The sequence below is a fragment of the Lepidothrix coronata genome, unplaced genomic scaffold, assembly GCF_001604755.1.
Source record: "Lepidothrix coronata isolate B3197 unplaced genomic scaffold, Lepidothrix_coronata-1.0 Scaffold3, whole genome shotgun sequence".
NCBI lineage: Eukaryota > Metazoa > Chordata > Aves > Passeriformes > Pipridae > Lepidothrix > Lepidothrix coronata.
Genome location: NW_016690183.1, coordinates 5,792,349 through 5,810,528, shown reverse-complemented (window position 1 = coordinate 5,810,528; position 18,180 = coordinate 5,792,349). Strand labels below are relative to the sequence as shown.

The 18,180-nt window shown below is 35.7% G+C and overlaps 1 protein-coding gene across 4 annotated transcripts in view; it reads right to left on the bottom strand.

Moving 5' to 3' along the window:
* Nucleotides 1–18,180, bottom strand: part of SUGCT (succinyl-CoA:glutarate-CoA transferase) — a 321,965-nt gene that overhangs the window by 266,096 nt on the left and 37,689 nt on the right. For 3 of the 4 annotated variants that reach the window (XM_017823290.1, XM_017823298.1, XM_017823314.1), the window contains exons 7-8: nt 17,565–17,656; nt 9,730–9,873 (exon numbers count right to left, since the gene is read on the bottom strand). In XM_017823290.1, the coding sequence (XP_017678779.1) occupies nt 9,730–9,873; nt 17,565–17,656 (236 nt within the window). The remainder of the gene's footprint in view (nt 1–9,729; nt 9,874–17,564; nt 17,657–18,180) is intronic. The other variant, XM_017823306.1, reaches the window with a different exon arrangement.

Here is an 18,180-nt window from a genome sequence, read left to right as displayed (position 1 = left end):
TAAGTTCCAAGATTGATATTCCTCATACAACTTACTGCTCAGGGATTCTGTGATGCCATACATGTCCTACAGGAAGTATGTAATGGTTCCCAGTTTCACCCATACCCAATAATTTGTAAAAGACATGCCTTGAAAGCCCTGAATAGACAGCACTAAAAGCACCTTAAATAGATAAGCCTTAAACACAGTGATCTCAAGAAAATGTGATGCAGAAACAAAAACTAATAGCTTCTAAACCTCATCATTACCTGAGTAAACTCACTGTCAAATTAAGCACAGAGGTGGAATATAGAAAATAATTTATACCAATTTTCTAGGTTTTCTTAGGTCACTTTGAAATTTTAAGAAGAGTAAGAGTTTACTATGGCAAATACAAACTAAAACATAGTAATTAGAAGCAGAGAAGTGCCTGATGAACAATCATATAATACAAAGAATATTAACGACATTATCCTGTCTGTGGAATCTGGGAAAAAATACACTTCAAAATTGCAGAAATGTTAAATGTAAAATACTTCTTGCAGATTTTCAATCCAAAAGAAACCCACTTATTACAGTATTTGTTGAAGCCTGGTTGTAATTAAATAAGGAAGGATATTAAAACTTCCAAGAGATTTTTTTAAGCCACAACAGAAGAAAAGGCACAATTGCATAATTGGAACCAAATCCAAAACCCACTTCCTTCTTATTTACTAGTATCATCTAAAGGACACTATTTAAATGCTGAAAGGTCAGGAGCTGACAACTATGAATCATCTAAAAGTCAAAAATTTCAAAGGAATTGTACAACATGGGTTAAAAGTTTATAGATGAGAGATATAGATAGTTAGTGCTCACTGCAAAACCACATCCTAGGAGTCACTGTATCTCTTGTCAACAAAATCATAGAATCCTATTTTGTTATGGGAAAAGAAATCCTCTTGGGTAGCAATAAGTGTTTGCTACACAGAATTTGAAAGAAAGACGTCTTTTTTAAGATATTAAAAATACTATATCTTCAGAGAACAGGATTTCACTTGATAATTTGGTGCTGCACAGACCAGTTAAATACAAAACTAACTTGCCAGTCAGTGGGATAGTTCTTTAAAAAGCTTCAGATCATTTTCATTGGCAGTTGAATTCAGCTCAGTGCTCTTTATCATTTGCATATCTGTGCAGGAAATTAGTATCAAAAGCATTTTCCAGCCCTACCCTCTGGGAAAAAAAAAATCCTCTTGCAATCCTATAAGGCATGCAGAAAAGTGATAGCACAGATATAGATGGGCATGCACATGCTAGGGTTTTTTTGCTATAAAATAAACCATGCAGTTTTCACAATTTTCTAATTATTTGAGTGCCTTAATTCCTGTTTTTTTTTTTCCTTTCTGACATAATCAAAGACATCAACACTGACCAATGAAGACATATGTATTGGCCAGCTTCACGATTCTCAGTTCAAAACAAAGGGTTGGACAAAAGATGCAAGTACACTCCTACGTTAGCTCAGTGCATGAAATGCTGGCAAAACCAAAAAGTTTCATACAAGTCCATGCTTTTGCAACACTATTAATAGGAGGATGGTTCAGTAACGCTTTTGTTTTACACACAGAAAATTCCTTTTTTCTCATGAAAAAATATTACACTTCAATGAAACTCATTCTGAAGGAAAAGTTATCATGATACATCTGTTTGACCTCTAGATCCCATCATTAATCAATGACAACAAGAATCTAACAAACCAAAAGTCTACAACTTTAGGTTCCTTATAGTTTTGGCAGCATCCATGAGAAACTTCTAAAGGTCATTCTTTTTAAACATTCATCACATGAGGAAGAGCTAGTTTTAGGTATCTTCGCTTGGATGTAAAACCCTAATCCCTGTGAAAGCATGAATCTTATCACAGTAATTGTCTAACTTTCCTTTAAAAAACCCATTACCATCAGAATTCCTATAAGAGCAATTTTATTATTTACTTATTTAATTTTCAGATTTGTGCTACTGTTATTAAACTCAGCCTTAAATACTTACAAATAACCACCAGTCTTGCAAAATGAAAGAAAATTAACCAGAAAAACTAGATCTTCTCTCTGAGGGAGTCTCAGCAGTCAGCTACATTTTACTTCATTCATTTTAACACATTTTTTTAATAGAATTGATCACACGGGTTTATTTTTGGTACTCTAGCACCTCATCTACAAACACTTCTTCCAATTGAATATATGTTCTCGTTGCAGTCTTGGGCCAACACCCTAAAATTAATTTGGACTGAAGTAACAGGATTATCTAAAACAAAAGCATTTTCTGAATAACATTTTATACCCATACACTATTCCAAAATACCAACTTATTTGAGTTTAATTTATCCAACACTGAAGTAAATAAAACCACTTATTTTTCAATGAGAATGTGCATGTATGGAATTACCTGTTAATAACTTTTAGACAACTATAATTTGGTAACAAGCATGGAAAGATTTAAAGTCTGAAAATCTAAAATACTACTAAACTTTCCCTTCACCATTTAGTACTTTTTCAGCTAAGCTAAGCATATAGAAGACAAACACCACCTCACATGCTTTGTTCACTCACATTTATCCAGGTCTTCAATCCCTTTCCTATGTATCCCAGTGAGTGGCCTAAAGGACAATGTGTAGAAGTTCAGACAGAAATTCTGCAATATAAGAACACTTTTGTGCAGAGCTAAATCTATCCTAACCAAGAAAAAAGATTCTAAAGACAAATGAGGTACCAAGCTGAAATACAAGAGCTACAGCAAAACCTAACTTCAACTCTTTTTACTTTCAGCATTTGATAAAATATCTAATAAAAATCAAGAAAGTTTCATTTAAAAAAAAAAAANCCCTGAAGAAGGAAGTTACTCTTTAATTAATCAAAAAAAATATTGTAGTACCACAAAAAAACAAAATGTTTTATTACAGAGTAAGCTCGAATGAAGAGAAATACAGTACTACAAATATTCATTCCAAGCAAGGCAAAGCATTTTTACAAATAACTGAACTTTGACTAGACACGCACAAGTCTATAGGCCCTGATGGGATCCATCCTGGAGAAATAAGGGAACTGGTGAAAGAACTTGCCAAACCACTTTCAATCATGTACCAGCAGTCCTGGTTAATGGGAGAAGTTCCAGCTGACTGGAAATTAGTAAATGTAACATCCATCTACAAGAAGGGTCAGAGGGGTGATCTGGGGAACTACAGGCCTGTCAGCCTGACCTTGGTTCCAGGCAAGGTCATGGAAGAGCTCATCCTAAGAGCCAATACACGGCACATGCAGGACAACCAGGCGATCAAGCCCAGCCAATGCGGATTTACAAAAGGCAAGTCCCATTTGACCAACCTGATCTCCTTCTACGACAAAGTGACCTCCTTAGTAGATGAGGGAAAGGCTGTGGATGTAGTTTTTCTAAATTTCACTACAGCATTTGACACTGTCTCCCACAGCATCTTCCTAGCAAAACTGGCTGCTCGTGGCTTGGATGGGTGGACTCTTCAATGGGTAAAAAACTGGCTGGATTGGCTGGGCCTGGAGAGTGGTGGTGAATGGAGCTAAATACAGTTGGTGGCCAGTTATTAGCAGTCTTCCCCAGGGCTCAGTACTGGGGCCAATCTTGTTTAATATCTTTATTGATGATCTGGACATGGGAGTTGAGTGCAATATCAGTAAATTTGCAGACAAAACTAAGTTGGATGGGAGTGTTGATCTGTTCGGGTGTAGGAAAGTTCTACAGAGAGACCTGGACAGACTCAACAGTGGGCTAAGGACTGAGGTTCAATAAGGCAAAGTGTTGGGCCCTGCACTTGGGTTGCAGCAATCCCATGCAATGATACAGGCTTGGGGAAGAGAGGCTTGAGAGCTGCTCATCAGAAAGGGACTTGAGGGTGCTGGTTAACAGCCGGCTCAATGTGAACTAGTAGTGTGACCAGGTATTCCAATGGCATCCTGACCTGTATGAAGATAGTGTGGACAGCAGGACTAGGGAAGTTATCATCCCCCTGTACTTGGCACTGGTGAGGCTGCAGATCGAGTACTGAGTTCAGTTCTGGGCCCCTCACTCTGAAAAGGACATTGAGGTGCTGGAGCATGTCCAGCAAAGGGCAACAAGGCTCATGAAAGGACTAGAGAACAAAGTTTCTGAAGTAATCAAACCAAGCAGTATGAAACCTTAGCTAGCATTCCATTAGCATAACCCAAAATGCCATACTTGTTAAGGTTTACTAGATTTCCAGAGGTTCAACAGCACATAACAACCAGTTATCTTCCTAACTTAAAATTTTCCATTACGTAAAATTGAAATCTCTTCCATCAAGGTAAAACGTTTTACTTGCTATTTATCTTAACAAATAGCACATAATGTGTTAAAAGGTTCTATCCAAATTTGACCAACTTATAGAATGACTTCTAAAAAGTTCTATGAGTTTAGAGGGATAGGTGAGCTCTTAGGGTACACTTGCTTAAATCATTCCCCTTTCTTTTCAACTACCCAGGTTATCCTCCTCCTAATACTCAGAACAATTCCTGATCTGCTGGTAATAAACATCTTGATTCCATTTCCAAGACTACACCCTTATTTAAAGGTCATCTAAATAATAAACTCATTAAAAGAAATGTCCTTCTTTGTCTTCAAACTCTCTCCCCTATCCACTCCAGACAGCCACTTTTATTTTCTTTTAGTAATAAAGGGGCGTATTTTTTCCATCTCATCCCTAGTCCTTCTCTAATTGATGACAGAGGCAGATCAACATAGAAGATGAAGCTGCAACTCATTCAATCTCATACCAGAACAATGGTAGTGAACACAAAAAGACAGAGAATTTACTGTCAGGTAGCAGCTAAAGAAGAAATACCCTTGCACTTTGAATATGAACTCTGTTTACAGAGTAAAGAAAACAACTAAATAAAGCCAAGATCAAGTTGGAGTATATTCTACCAATGACTGTGTAACTAATCATTAGAAATTGTAACACACATACCACAGAGGCCAATATTAAATTGAGTTACTGTCATGTTAGTATGGTCTTCTGGTCTATTCAATCAAATACTGGCTGCTTAAAACCCAGAGGGATAAGTTCTGTTCTTAGTTACACTGATGTCCTCAGTGGAAATTATTAAGAATTGTGGCCAAGAAAAGAGTTTACAGCACAGAAGATGTTTAAAGAAATGTTCGTATTAATTCAGATTTTATTCCAGTACCAGAGCTATACAGTGAAAAAGATGACATCTCCATATAGCACATACTCAATTTTTTATTATGATGGAGATTAAGAATACAATGTTTTGCAAAGATGACATTTTATAACCTAGTAAAAACCCACTTACTCAAACCATACCCAAAACAAGACAACTCTGTTACAGTCCTCCTAGTTGTCCTCCAAAGTCATCAGAAGCAATGACCTCTTAAAAAGATTTTCTTTCTGTATTCAGTCAACTCACGATTGTCAGCAAGCAGAGAACAAGATCCAATCAAGAACCTGAGCAGTATTTAAGTTCCAAGATTGATATTCCTCATACAACTTACTGCTCAGGGATTCTGTGATGCCATACATGTCCTACAGGAAGTATGTAATGGTTCCCAGTTTCACCCATACCCAATAATTTGTAAAAGACATGCCTTGAAAGCCCTGAATAGACAGCACTAAAAGCACCTTAAATAGATAAGCCTTAAACACAGTGATCTCAAGAAAATGTGATGCAGAAACAAAAACTAATAGCTTCTAAACCTCATCATTACCTGAGTAAACTCACTGTCAAATTAAGCACAGAGGTGGAATATAGAAAATAATTTATACCAATTTTCTAGGTTTTCTTAGGTCACTTCGAAATTTTAAGAAGAGTAAGAGTTTACTATGGCAAATACAAACTAAAACATAGTAATTAGAAGCAGAGAAGTGCCTGATGAACAATCATATAATACAAAGAATATTAACGACATTATCCTGTCTGTGGAATCTGGGAAAAAATACACTTCAAAATTGCAGAAATGTTAAATGTAAAATACTTCTTGCAGATTTTCAATCCAAAAGAAACCCACTTATTACAGTATTTGTTGAAGCCTGGTTGTAATTAAATAAGGAAGGATATTAAAACTTCCAAGAGATTTTTTTAAGCCACAACAGAAGAAAAGGCACAATTGCATAATTGGAACCAAATCCAAAACCCACTTCCTTCTTATTTACTAGTATCATCTAAAGGACACTATTTAAATGCTGAAAGGTCAGGAGCTGACAACTATGAATCATCTAAAAGTCAAAAATTTCAAAGGAATTGTACAACATGGGTTAAAAGTTTATAGATGAGAGATATAGATAGTTAGTGCTCACTGCAAAACCACATCCTAGGAGTCACTGTATCTCTTGTCAACAAAATCATAGAATCCTATTTTGTTATGGGAAAAGAAATCCTCTTGGGTAGCAATAAGTGTTTGCTACACAGAATTTGAAAGAAAGACGTCTTTTTTAAGATATTAAAAATACTATATCTTCAGAGAACAGGATTTCACTTGATAATTTGGTGCTGCACAGACCAGTTAAATACAAAACTAACTTGCCAGTCAGTGGGATAGTTCTTTAAAAAGCTTCAGATCATTTTCATTGGCAGTTGAATTCAGCTCAGTGCTCTTTATCATTTGCATATCTGTGCAGGAAATTAGTATCAAAAGCATTTTCCAGCCCTACCCTCTGGGAAAAAAAAAATCCTCTTGCAATCCTATAAGGCATGCAGAAAAGTGATAGCACAGATATAGATGGGCATGCACATGCTAGGGTTTTTTTGCTATAAAATAAACCATGCAGTTTTCACAATTTTCTAATTATTTGAGTGCCTTAATTCCTGTTTTTTTTTTTCCTTTCTGACATAATCAAAGACATCAACACTGACCAATGAAGACATATGTATTGGCCAGCTTCACGATTCTCAGTTCAAAACAAAGGGTTGGACAAAAGATGCAAGTACACTCCTACGTTAGCTCAGTGCATGAAATGCTGGCAAAACCAAAAAGTTTCATACAAGTCCATGCTTTTGCAACACTATTAATAGGAGGATGGTTCAGTAACGCTTTTGTTTTACACACAGAAAATTCCTTTTTTCTCATGAAAAAATATTACACTTCAATGAAACTCATTCTGAAGGAAAAGTTATCATGATACATCTGTTTGACCTCTAGATCCCATCATTAATCAATGACAACAAGAATCTAACAAACCAAAAGTCTACAACTTTAGGTTCCTTATAGTTTTGGCAGCATCCATGAGAAACTTCTAAAGGTCATTCTTTTTAAACATTCATCACATGAGGAAGAGCTAGTTTTAGGTATCTTCGCTTGGATGTAAAACCCTAATCCCTGTGAAAGCATGAATCTTATCACAGTAATTGTCTAACTTTCCTTTAAAAAACCCATTACCATCAGAATTCCTATAAGAGCAATTTTATTATTTACTTATTTAATTTTCAGATTTGTGCTACTGTTATTAAACTCAGCCTTAAATACTTACAAATAACCACCAGTCTTGCAAAATGAAAGAAAATTAACCAGAAAAACTAGATCTTCTCTCTGAGGGAGTCTCAGCAGTCAGCTACATTTTACTTCATTCATTTTAACACATTTTTTTAATAGAATTGATCACACGGGTTTATTTTTGGTACTCTAGCACCTCATCTACAAACACTTCTTCCAATTGAATATATGTTCTCGTTGCAGTCTTGGGCCAACACCCTAAAATTAATTTGGACTGAAGTAACAGGATTATCTAAAACAAAAGCATTTTCTGAATAACATTTTATACCCATACACTATTCCAAAATACCAACTTATTTGAGTTTAATTTATCCAACACTGAAGTAAATAAAACCACTTATTTTTCAATGAGAATGTGCATGTATGGAATTACCTGTTAATAACTTTTAGACAACTATAATTTGGTAACAAGCATGGAAAGATTTAAAGTCTGAAAATCTAAAATACTACTAAACTTTCCCTTCACCATTTAGTACTTTTTCAGCTAAGCTAAGCATATAGAAGACAAACACCACCTCACATGCTTTGTTCACTCACATTTATCCAGGTCTTCAATCCCTTTCCTATGTATCCCAGTGAGTGGCCTAAAGGACAATGTGTAGAAGTTCAGACAGAAATTCTGCAATATAAGAACACTTTTGTGCAGAGCTAAATCTATCCTAACCAAGAAAAAAGATTCTAAAGACAAATGAGGTACCAAGCTGAAATACAAGAGCTACAGCAAAACCTAACTTCAACTCTTTTTACTTTCAGCATTTGATAAAATATCTAATAAAAATCAAGAAAGTTTCATTTAAAAAAAAAAAAAAAGCCAAAAACGGTGGAATAAGGAATTAAAAAACAAATAAACAAAACACAAACAAACAAACAAACAAAACCAAAATACAATAACAAAAAATAACAGAAATCCTTTTAATAAAATTAGAAATGAAAAAGATCAAGGACAAGCTGCCATAATATGGAACACTACAATATCTTAAAAATAAAATCCCTTAACTATTAAAAGGTATTTAACATACATTTAAAATATTTTTCTAAACTGCTTATTACAATTTTCAAATGCAGACACACCATTTCCAAATATATTTACGTATAATTAAATTCAGTCCTTACAAACATTTGTTCTGAAACAAATGAAAACTTCTTTGTTGATTTAAGCAAGGGCTTCCCCTCCTTTCCAGATCTGATTTTGGGAAGTATTTAGACAAGAGCAGTAGGCACTAAAACAAGAGCAACCTCAATCATTAGTCTCAATCACTATTATTATACAATGATATAGGTGGGAAGGAACATTTGGAGATCATCTTGTCCAACCTCCTGCTCACACCTGGCCCACCTGCACAATGGGCACTGTCATCTCTCAACTGTACTGACAGATACAATGCAAAGAAAAATACAATTGAATAAAAATGAAAAAAATGAAGCACTGTAGTAGCTTTGATTAGAACTTCATATAATTTTGATGCACATTTTAAAACATAAACAAAAATTCCTCTGCAAAATATACCCGTTTGGTACCAGCAAGTACCTACATCAGCAAGACAACATATCATCCAATCACATGCAGCTCATACTAACATAACTTTCTTTTTACAAATTATAAATCATTGCACCATTAGTGCTTAAGTGTTCAAAGAAAATTTAAAGTTCTCATTATTTGTAGTATATGGTATATCTTTCATGATCAAAACACTTTTGTCTTCAATATGTCTAGAAAAAATGTTGCATCTTCAAGTTTACTTTATTCTTTAAATCCCGGAGCCAAAAGGCAGACTTCCTGGACTACATTACTTTGAAACTTAGGTGATACTTGATTACTCTGGGTGATTTTGCTCAAGTTATTCAGCCACTCTGATACTAACGCTGCCCAGTGCCAAGGCCCCAAAACCAGTTTCACCACTTATACTTGTCTTATCTCAAATCACCTACTACAACTGTTAAAATCTCAGAGATATTATAAACCTTGATTAACCTGTGTTTTCCAAGAACATGTAAAAAGTGAAAGCCAAACTTAATGCAACAGTAACTATAACCATGTCATATAAAATGGTCACTGCCACCAGAGTGGCAGAATAAGGAAACTATCACTAATGCCATTACTGTCATTATTATTTGTCATCATTAGCCGTAGTAACTAATGCATATTAATTTGTGTCCAAATGGTAGGTTTAGGTTCAAACATAAGGAAACAAAAGGAAATTTTTTTAAAACTCCTACCTGAGTTGACAAGAGATTGCAGTCAATGTGCAGCCCTTTTCCTGTCTTATACCTCTGAAGTAAACCAGCCATAATTGCTCCATACGTATACAGCCCAGTAGCAAGATCTGTCATTGCTACTCCCATTTTAACTGGTTCCCCATCCTAAAGAAAAAAACATCCCAAAACAAAATGAGATAAACAAAACAACAGACAAAACAAAACAAACAAAAAAAAGGGAAGAAAACAAGCAGAAACAATACAACTGTGCAGGGCTATGATCTTATTGGCATCACAGAGACATGGTGGGATGACTCCTATGACTGGAGTGTTGGAATGGAAGGATATCAGCTCGTTAGGAAGGACAGGCAGAGGAGATAAGAACACGGTGTTGCCCTCTATATAAATGACCAGTTGGAGCTCATGGAGTTCCACCTGGGAATGGATCAAAAGCTGATGGAGAGCACAGGGAGGGCAGTTACAGGTGACATTACAATGCTGCTACAGGCTGCTCATCCACAAGGACAGTGTGGATGAGGCCCTCTACAGAGAGACAACAGTGGCCTCACATTCACAAGCCCTGGTCCTCATAGGAGATTTCAACCATCCTAGTACTTGTTGGAAAGACAACACTGTAGACCCAGACACTGTAGGAAAAGACCAGGTTCAAGACAACCTAAGGAACCTGAACATGGACAAGTCTATTGGACCTTATGACATACATCAGATGTAGGTCCTGAGGGAGCTGGCAGTGAAAGTGGCTAAGCCACTCATGGTAGTCCAGTGAAGTTCCCACTAACTGGAAAAGGGGAAACATAACGCCCATTTCTAACAAGAGAAAGAAGACGACCCAGGGAATTACAGGCCCATCAGTCTCATCTTCATATCCAGTAGGATTATGGAGCAGATCCTCCTGAAAGCTATGTTAAGGCACATGGAAAGTATGCAGGTGATTTGTGACAGGCAATATGGCTTCACTAAGGGCAAACTGTGCCTGACAAATTTAGTGGCCTTCTATGATGGGGTTACAGCAGTTGTAGATATGGGAAGAGTGACTGATGTCATCTTCCTGGACTTGTGCAGGTAACTAACCCACATGACATCCTGGTCTCTTAAACTAGAGAGACATGACCTTGATGGATGGACCACTTGGCGGATAAGAAACTGGCTGGATGGTTGCACTCAAAGAGTTGCAGTCAATGCCAGAAATCAGTATCTTTGAGTGAACTGAAGTATAAGAACTACCACTGAAAACCAGATATTCTTACAGCAGGTACACAGAATTGTCACTTTATGATGCTGCATACCGCAAATTGTGAATGATTTGTTATGTAACTTTTTGTCCCTAATAACATAATGCTTCAACTTACCAGTGCAAAAAGAAAAGAGATAATGTTAGACACAAGAGAAGTCAGTGAAGACCAAATTTTGTCATGCCCAGAAGCCAAAGGTCTAAACAGTTTCCAGGGTGTGCTGACACAGGTGCCTGTCTGTTTGAAAGGCAGAACCATATTGCTTCATTGTTCTCACTCCCTTTTTCTCCCTTCTCTTCTGTCCCTCCCCCAGTCAAAGGTCAGTGTTGTATTTTCCAGTATACACACTTCAGGCTTCTAGTAAGAAAAAAAGAACAACTTTTTGTTTAGACATGTAAACATTACACATGTAAAGACAGGCAAATTCCTGACCTTCTGACTGAAATCACTGAAAAGTTGTTGGTTCAAATATCCCTTTTCAGTATGTCGTCCCTTTTCTGGCATCAAGGGAAGAATCTTCATTTTAATCATGTGTTTCAGAACTTCTGTAATCATTGGCATGAAATACAACCCTTCTGCAATCAATGGCAAAATGAACTTCTCATTTCAGTCCAGCTAGGCTTTTATCAAAAGATCTTAGAAGTGCTTCTTCTGAGACATTCTCCCATTTCCTATTCTGAAAAGTTTGAGGTCAGGTGATCAGGTTCTGACAGCAGTTCCTTGTTTTGAAGTATTTTTTTTTAATTTTCAAGTTTTGAAGAAAAATAGAAGTGCAAAGCTAATGGGACTGTTCCAGACTTTTAGCTCCCCCATAAACGCATCATAAGACAACTCAAAATCAGTATAATTGATAAATAATAACTGCTTGTGAAGTACCCATAAATGTATTTAAACTAATGTAGCATAAGTTCAATAAAATTTAATTTACAGAATTATTTTAATTAGCCATATCTAAACTTCTAAGTGTAATTATTGTAATAGTAATCTTGTAATCAAGATTGCAAGAGTAACTGATAATTATTAAAATTATTTTTAAAAGAGTGTCTTGACTTCATGTAAGAAAATTAATCTTCACCATCTTTTTTCTTTTGCACTCCAACAGGATTTACATAAATCTGGTGTCAAGTCATATATAAGTTACAATATTTTTCTTAAAATAATTTTATTGTATTATTAATTGCATTAATAGAGCAATTTTGAAATGAAAGGCAGTAGGACAATATTTCCTATGTAAGGTTGAAAAGGCTGCTATTTTATTCATATGATGGAAGTGACTAAAAATTATAAAATCTGTATCAAATATGACAAAGTTAAAGAAAAATCTGAATTACTCTCATTCAAACTGCAGTAAGGATTAGTCTGTGGCTATCTATAGCCTAGATATCTATAGATTGATATGTAAACCACACAGCAATACAGTGAACACTGCTTTAGGAAGTACTACTTTTTTGAAGAACCTCTTATTTCTTCCTTCTCCACACTCTACACCAAGCCACTTCACCTTCCCAGTAGAAAAGACAACTCAAAGGTTCCAGCCATTTACTACTCTCATTGTACCCAGCTCTGGGGGAAAACAGGCAAGAAAGTTGTTCTGTTTTATATGTGTGCAAAGGCCTACTGAAAAAACTAATTAGCACTGGAATGTTTTTGATCTGCAGAGCTATCACTAAGAAATAAAATGCAAAAAAGAAAACAAACCTAAAAATGTTTCCCCTCTATTATCTGCTGCAAGATCTCAGTTTGTTAAATTGTTCTTTCTTCATTACAATCATTTCATTACATTCACTGAGTTGAGAAAAAAAATCAAAAACACTTTAGATTTTGCAAATACATGTGCAGCAACATTCTTAGTTTGAAAACACTTTTCATCATTTTCAAAGTGTCATTAATTTCACCCTTGAATGAGAAAACTACACTTTGAAGATTCAGAAATCAGGACTATTCCAATAGATTTTTACATATGAATTTGCTTGATTCCCACACCTTCCTCATCAAGTACTAAACTACCTACTGTTTAAAAGCAAACACTTTATTTGTCTCAGTAAAAGGTTCACTTTTTATTTCTAAAATACTTTCATGATTTCCCTTTACCGAACACTCCTACAAACTACTAGCACTATACTATTATTGTTATTTTTAACATGTTAGCTTTACTTTACCCTAACACTTCACAACCTATAATTTTGAACAAGTCCACAGAATTTCTAGCCTTCTTTGGTCTTTCCTACCAAGGTTCATGACTAGCTGCCATTTTTCACCGCTTAATCAGCTTTAATCAGCTCCTGTACCATAAAACAGCCTTTCGGTGGTAGGATGCTTAGCTGTAAGTACTGTGAAACAGATTCATTCAGGCTTTCATCTCTGTCCTGCAGAAGAAGGGAAATGAAGCTGCTTTACATGAAGGATAAAGCTCCACACACACAGAAATACTTTCCTTTAGACAGAGCTTCTGACAGTACAGCAGTACTTTTATGTAGTTAACTTTACTTCAGTTACACGAACAAAGTAAGGACCTATACAGTATCTTTGATTCAAGGAAATTAAGCAAAACTAACAAACACCGCCACCTCTCTCAGCCAAAAGTGGTATTACTGTTCTGGTAGAAAGATGAAATATAGCCCTAGTCAGGGAGAAGTGCCTTAAGCAAACAAAGCTGCATCAAGGCTCAAAGACTGGGTTGAACCCTAATTAGGTGCAGCACCAGGACATGCCCTTTTCTCATTTGAAAAGAAAAAGATTCACGCCAGTAGAGTGGACCTTTTCTTACATCACTGTGCTTTACTTATCACTGTGCTCAATCTTATGACCAGTTTACACTTTTATGCCTAATTTTTGCTGCTTGCTAAATTCCTTAAATTTGTCAGCATATTCTGGCCCAGAGATAGCCACAACATGTTTTGGAAGCTTCCTTTCCTGAATCTTTTTTTTTGCTCTTTGACATATTTTCTATTCCCAAACTTACAACAATAATATAAAAATCATCCATTAAAAATGAAAATTGTTTTGAAATGACCTGCTTAATAAAAGCATTCTAAGTCCAGTAGTCTTTACAGATCTGAAAGAGTTGCTGGAGCTAATATAAACCAGCAATGGCTGTATTTTTCAACAGCTCTGAGCTATATACCAGGTACACTCCTTTGTTATAGTTTGTTCGAATTTAAGCTGAAAAATGGTCTCTCTGGATTGTAGATCCCAATTATGTCTTGCTGTCTGATATTCAGTAAAACAAAAATATTTCTTCAGCAGGAAAGAATGCACCACCATAAAGATACTTTGAATATTGAAAACTCCATGTAATAATCAACTTGGAGATGTAAGGGGATTTGTGTTTAAATTGGGCTTTATTTAATTAATTTCAAGTTATTGCCTTAATGAGTCATAGAAATATTCATCAAAAGGATATTCATCTGGCACTGATATATCTGAATATATTAAGTAAAAAGTTTCTGTTCATCAAATATGAAACTTGAATATGGTGTTTAACTAGGATATATCTATAAATTTTTTTATCCAGGACAATAAAAGTGTCATCAGGGCAAACTTTGTCCTTTACCATATTTTAATTTATGTAAAGAAAACTTGAATGTGGCCTGAAGCAACTACTTTCATTCAAAATGGGTTTGTGTTACTGATTTATACAAAACAGATTCCCCTCATAAACACACTAGAATTTCAAATTTCATAGGTGTCATACATTTCTAATACAGAAGTAATCAAGCACGTGTGTAAGAGCTGGAATTCCATGTATATTTCTGTACATGAACACATGACTTAAAGATAGTATTCTACCATGTTTGGTTTTGTACGACCAGCAAAAACCCCATTAGCACAAATGCATCTGTTTGTGCCTGTAACTTCACAATATTGCAGAAGTTATAGCTTGATTTCCAGGTTCAGAATATGCTCAGAAGCATTTCAAACTTATTACCATTAAGTGATATCAGTAAATTCTATTTCCAGGCAGGAAAAGGTAAAACATGCCATTGACTTCTTTTTTTTATGCAGGAATATGTACTTCTATTGGATCTATACATTTTTAAAAAGTCAGATACAGGACAAAAGTTTAGTATCCTATTATTAAAATGCTTTGTGAGGAGCTGTGAATATGTATACCTCAATATTAAGCACTTCAGTCATGTATGCAGATATTTTGTTGCTCCTGCTCAAATTCATTATAATTTGTCTGTTGCATAAGCTGATGCCTCTAAAACCATCCTGCAAGCACATTCAATGGTTTGTTTACCGAAGTTTCCACAGAGCACTGTTGTACTGATGATGTTATGCTGAATTATCTATAGCTATTGCAATGCAATACAAAACCAACACTGTCTGTTATAACTTTTCCTTTTCCAGTTTATAAGAGTGGCCTTTTCTATTTTATTTAAGAAAAAAAATCATTTACTAGGGTATGCTTCAAATGAACATATTACCTTTAGTATACAAATTCCATGTTATCTGGTCAACAAATAATTTAAGCTTTATTTTAAAAAGCACCATACAAGAGTGAGTAAGATTCTTTTTTCTTCTTTATTTTGGCCACTTTTATACATGCTGACTGAAACAAGGTTTTCTGCTTTTGTTCAGAGTTAGTTTTGTGGAATTTTAAACATAACTCAGTCATATGAATATAAATGTAAGAAAAACATGGAAGATTTTACTTTTCTCTTTCAAAGTAACTTTCAAAGAAGTATACAATATGATTTTAAAGCCACTTGAGTAAATTTTCACAACATCAACAAAAGCCACATTTGCTTCTTTGGAGTCATTGACTACTTGAGTCTTTGAAAGAAAACTGTCCCTTTATATGTCAAAAAATAGTTTTGAGAAACTGAGGAAATACTGTATGAACAACTTCAAATAAAGAAAAATAAGAAGCAAGTTTTAGCGTGTTTATTTTAATCATGCAAAAGAGTGACTAAGTTTGAATGAATTACTAAAAGGCCCCAGTGAACAGACAAAGCTGTTACTGACAATGATTAAATAATTCCTATGACTACATTGCCTCAGGTCTTGGTGAGGTGATGTGAACATCTGGTTTTCCAGCGTAGATCTTAATACAATCTTTTAATAAAATCCATCATCTTCATAATGGCCACCAAGGACTATTACTCTCATAATAGAACTTACATGCAATTATTCAGTATAACAGTTGTATTTTCTGTCATTCCCATATCATTGAAAAGCTTTACAAGAATCCTATGTTTTTCAATTTTTCAACATCCTTTCCTTTATTTGTGTTGCACTAACAGCATTTGCTCATTCTGTTAGCTTATACTCCCTTTTAATTTTGTTTGGTATATTTTGAAATGTGCATGAAGTTTCTGGCATTGTACTGGAAGTATTAATCTCCACCCTGCAAACAACGGTCCAGATGTAAAATTTACTTACACTACAGTTACTGTGATCAGTCTTTGCTTAGTGTATATGTGCCTTACACATTTGAAGGGAAGTAAGAGCCATAAGGACTGCACTCATGTCTTCTCGTGTTCTGAGATGGGGCATCCTATAAGTATGTACCAATAACATAGCAGAAATGGACAAACAGTTTCAGGACACTAGGCACAAGTTGTTTCAGCTCATTCAGTCAAACAATGCTTGATTTTTATTCTTTTTTTCCTAATAGAAAGGACAACTCTGGTAACAATAATTGCCACAAGCACAGAGTTCTGATGTTTGCCATTATTCTCAGCAGAAAACAAGTCTATTTGGCAGACTATCAACCCTGCAGTAGAGCTGAGTCCAAATCATGTGTGGTTAGCTTTGAACAACCTACTCAAACATGAGTATTTGACACTAAGTAGAGAAACTTTATGCACTCCTTGTTTATCTACGGCATGCAAGTTCATAGAGATCTGCCCTACTGCTTCCAGAGTATCAGGAGCACCACCACAGAACACTTTGTAGCATTTACAATGCACAGAACAGACTTGTAACACCACCTTACTTGAGAAGTGACATTTGGAGGCCACATACCTTGCATCTGTAGGTGATTCAAGACAGCATAAGAAAATGCTTATTTGGCCACCATTTCTCTGAGGTGAAGACACACATTTTATGTATCCCTAGAATCCAGATACTAAACTACCTCTGTCACGCTTCCTGCACTACTGCAACTACCAAAGATCAGTGGGATTAGCAGCACATAAAGCTTTCCAGAACCACTAATGGCATCTCTCTGCTTATTTCCAGGCAGAATGACTGAAAAAACTTTTTGTCAGTTATCTACATAGCTTCACAGTTCCCTCTTTTAAAGATGGAATATCAATATTCAAGCATCAGTGAGATTTCACATATGGTTCCATCATCCAGGCATCAACATGTCTATTACAGCTCTTGAAGTGACAACAAGTGGCCACTAACAGGTTAGCATACATCGTCAATTTATTCCCTGGAGATCTACGGTTTTTCTTTTTTTCTTTCATTTTCTGTTTCTGGGACATTGGCTTTGGAAGCCTGGAGTGAGATATCTTACATTCCCAGAGGTGAGACCTCTTGGAGGGCTTGCATAATGATGTGTTAGCATAGGCTAACTTGTTCCATGCAGCAAACAGTTTTGGTATGTAGCACAGAGATTGTACTAAATTTGTAGGTTGAGCATCATACCTCGTGCCCTGTGATATGCATGAGACCAGAAACAGCAGCGGCAATGGAGTCATATCCACCTCTCTGAACCACTGGACCAGTCTGACCATAACCTAAAATAGAAACAGAACAATTGGTAATTCAGCCAAGGACAAGTACAACATAAACTAGTATTTCTTCTCAGCTTTTGTTCGCAAGTTGTCCAGATTGTACAACCAGTGAATGCTATTGTATTCTATTTATTCCTGCATATTTTTAAGAGTAAGCAGTTGGATTTATCCTCTGTGGGTTGATGACATGTTTGATCTTAATTCTAGACAGACTCTTGTCTCTGCTATGTTTCATTCACTTTGGATAGAATTACTCTTTTAATTTGCTGGGTCAGCTGAGGTCGAACTCAGATGTCATTTTAGACACCTGTGGTATGTCTATGGTATCTCTACAGGCCTCCAATTGGTGTCCAACAGAGCCCATGTTTCCTGTGTTTTATCTCCACTCTAACATACGAATACCTTTTATACCACAAATGATACTGAAATCATGACATTATGGTGTGGAACACATGAATTGTTCCCCCCTTATTTCTGTTACTTTATTCCACATCTACACAGAGCTACCTTCAAAACAGAACACTGTT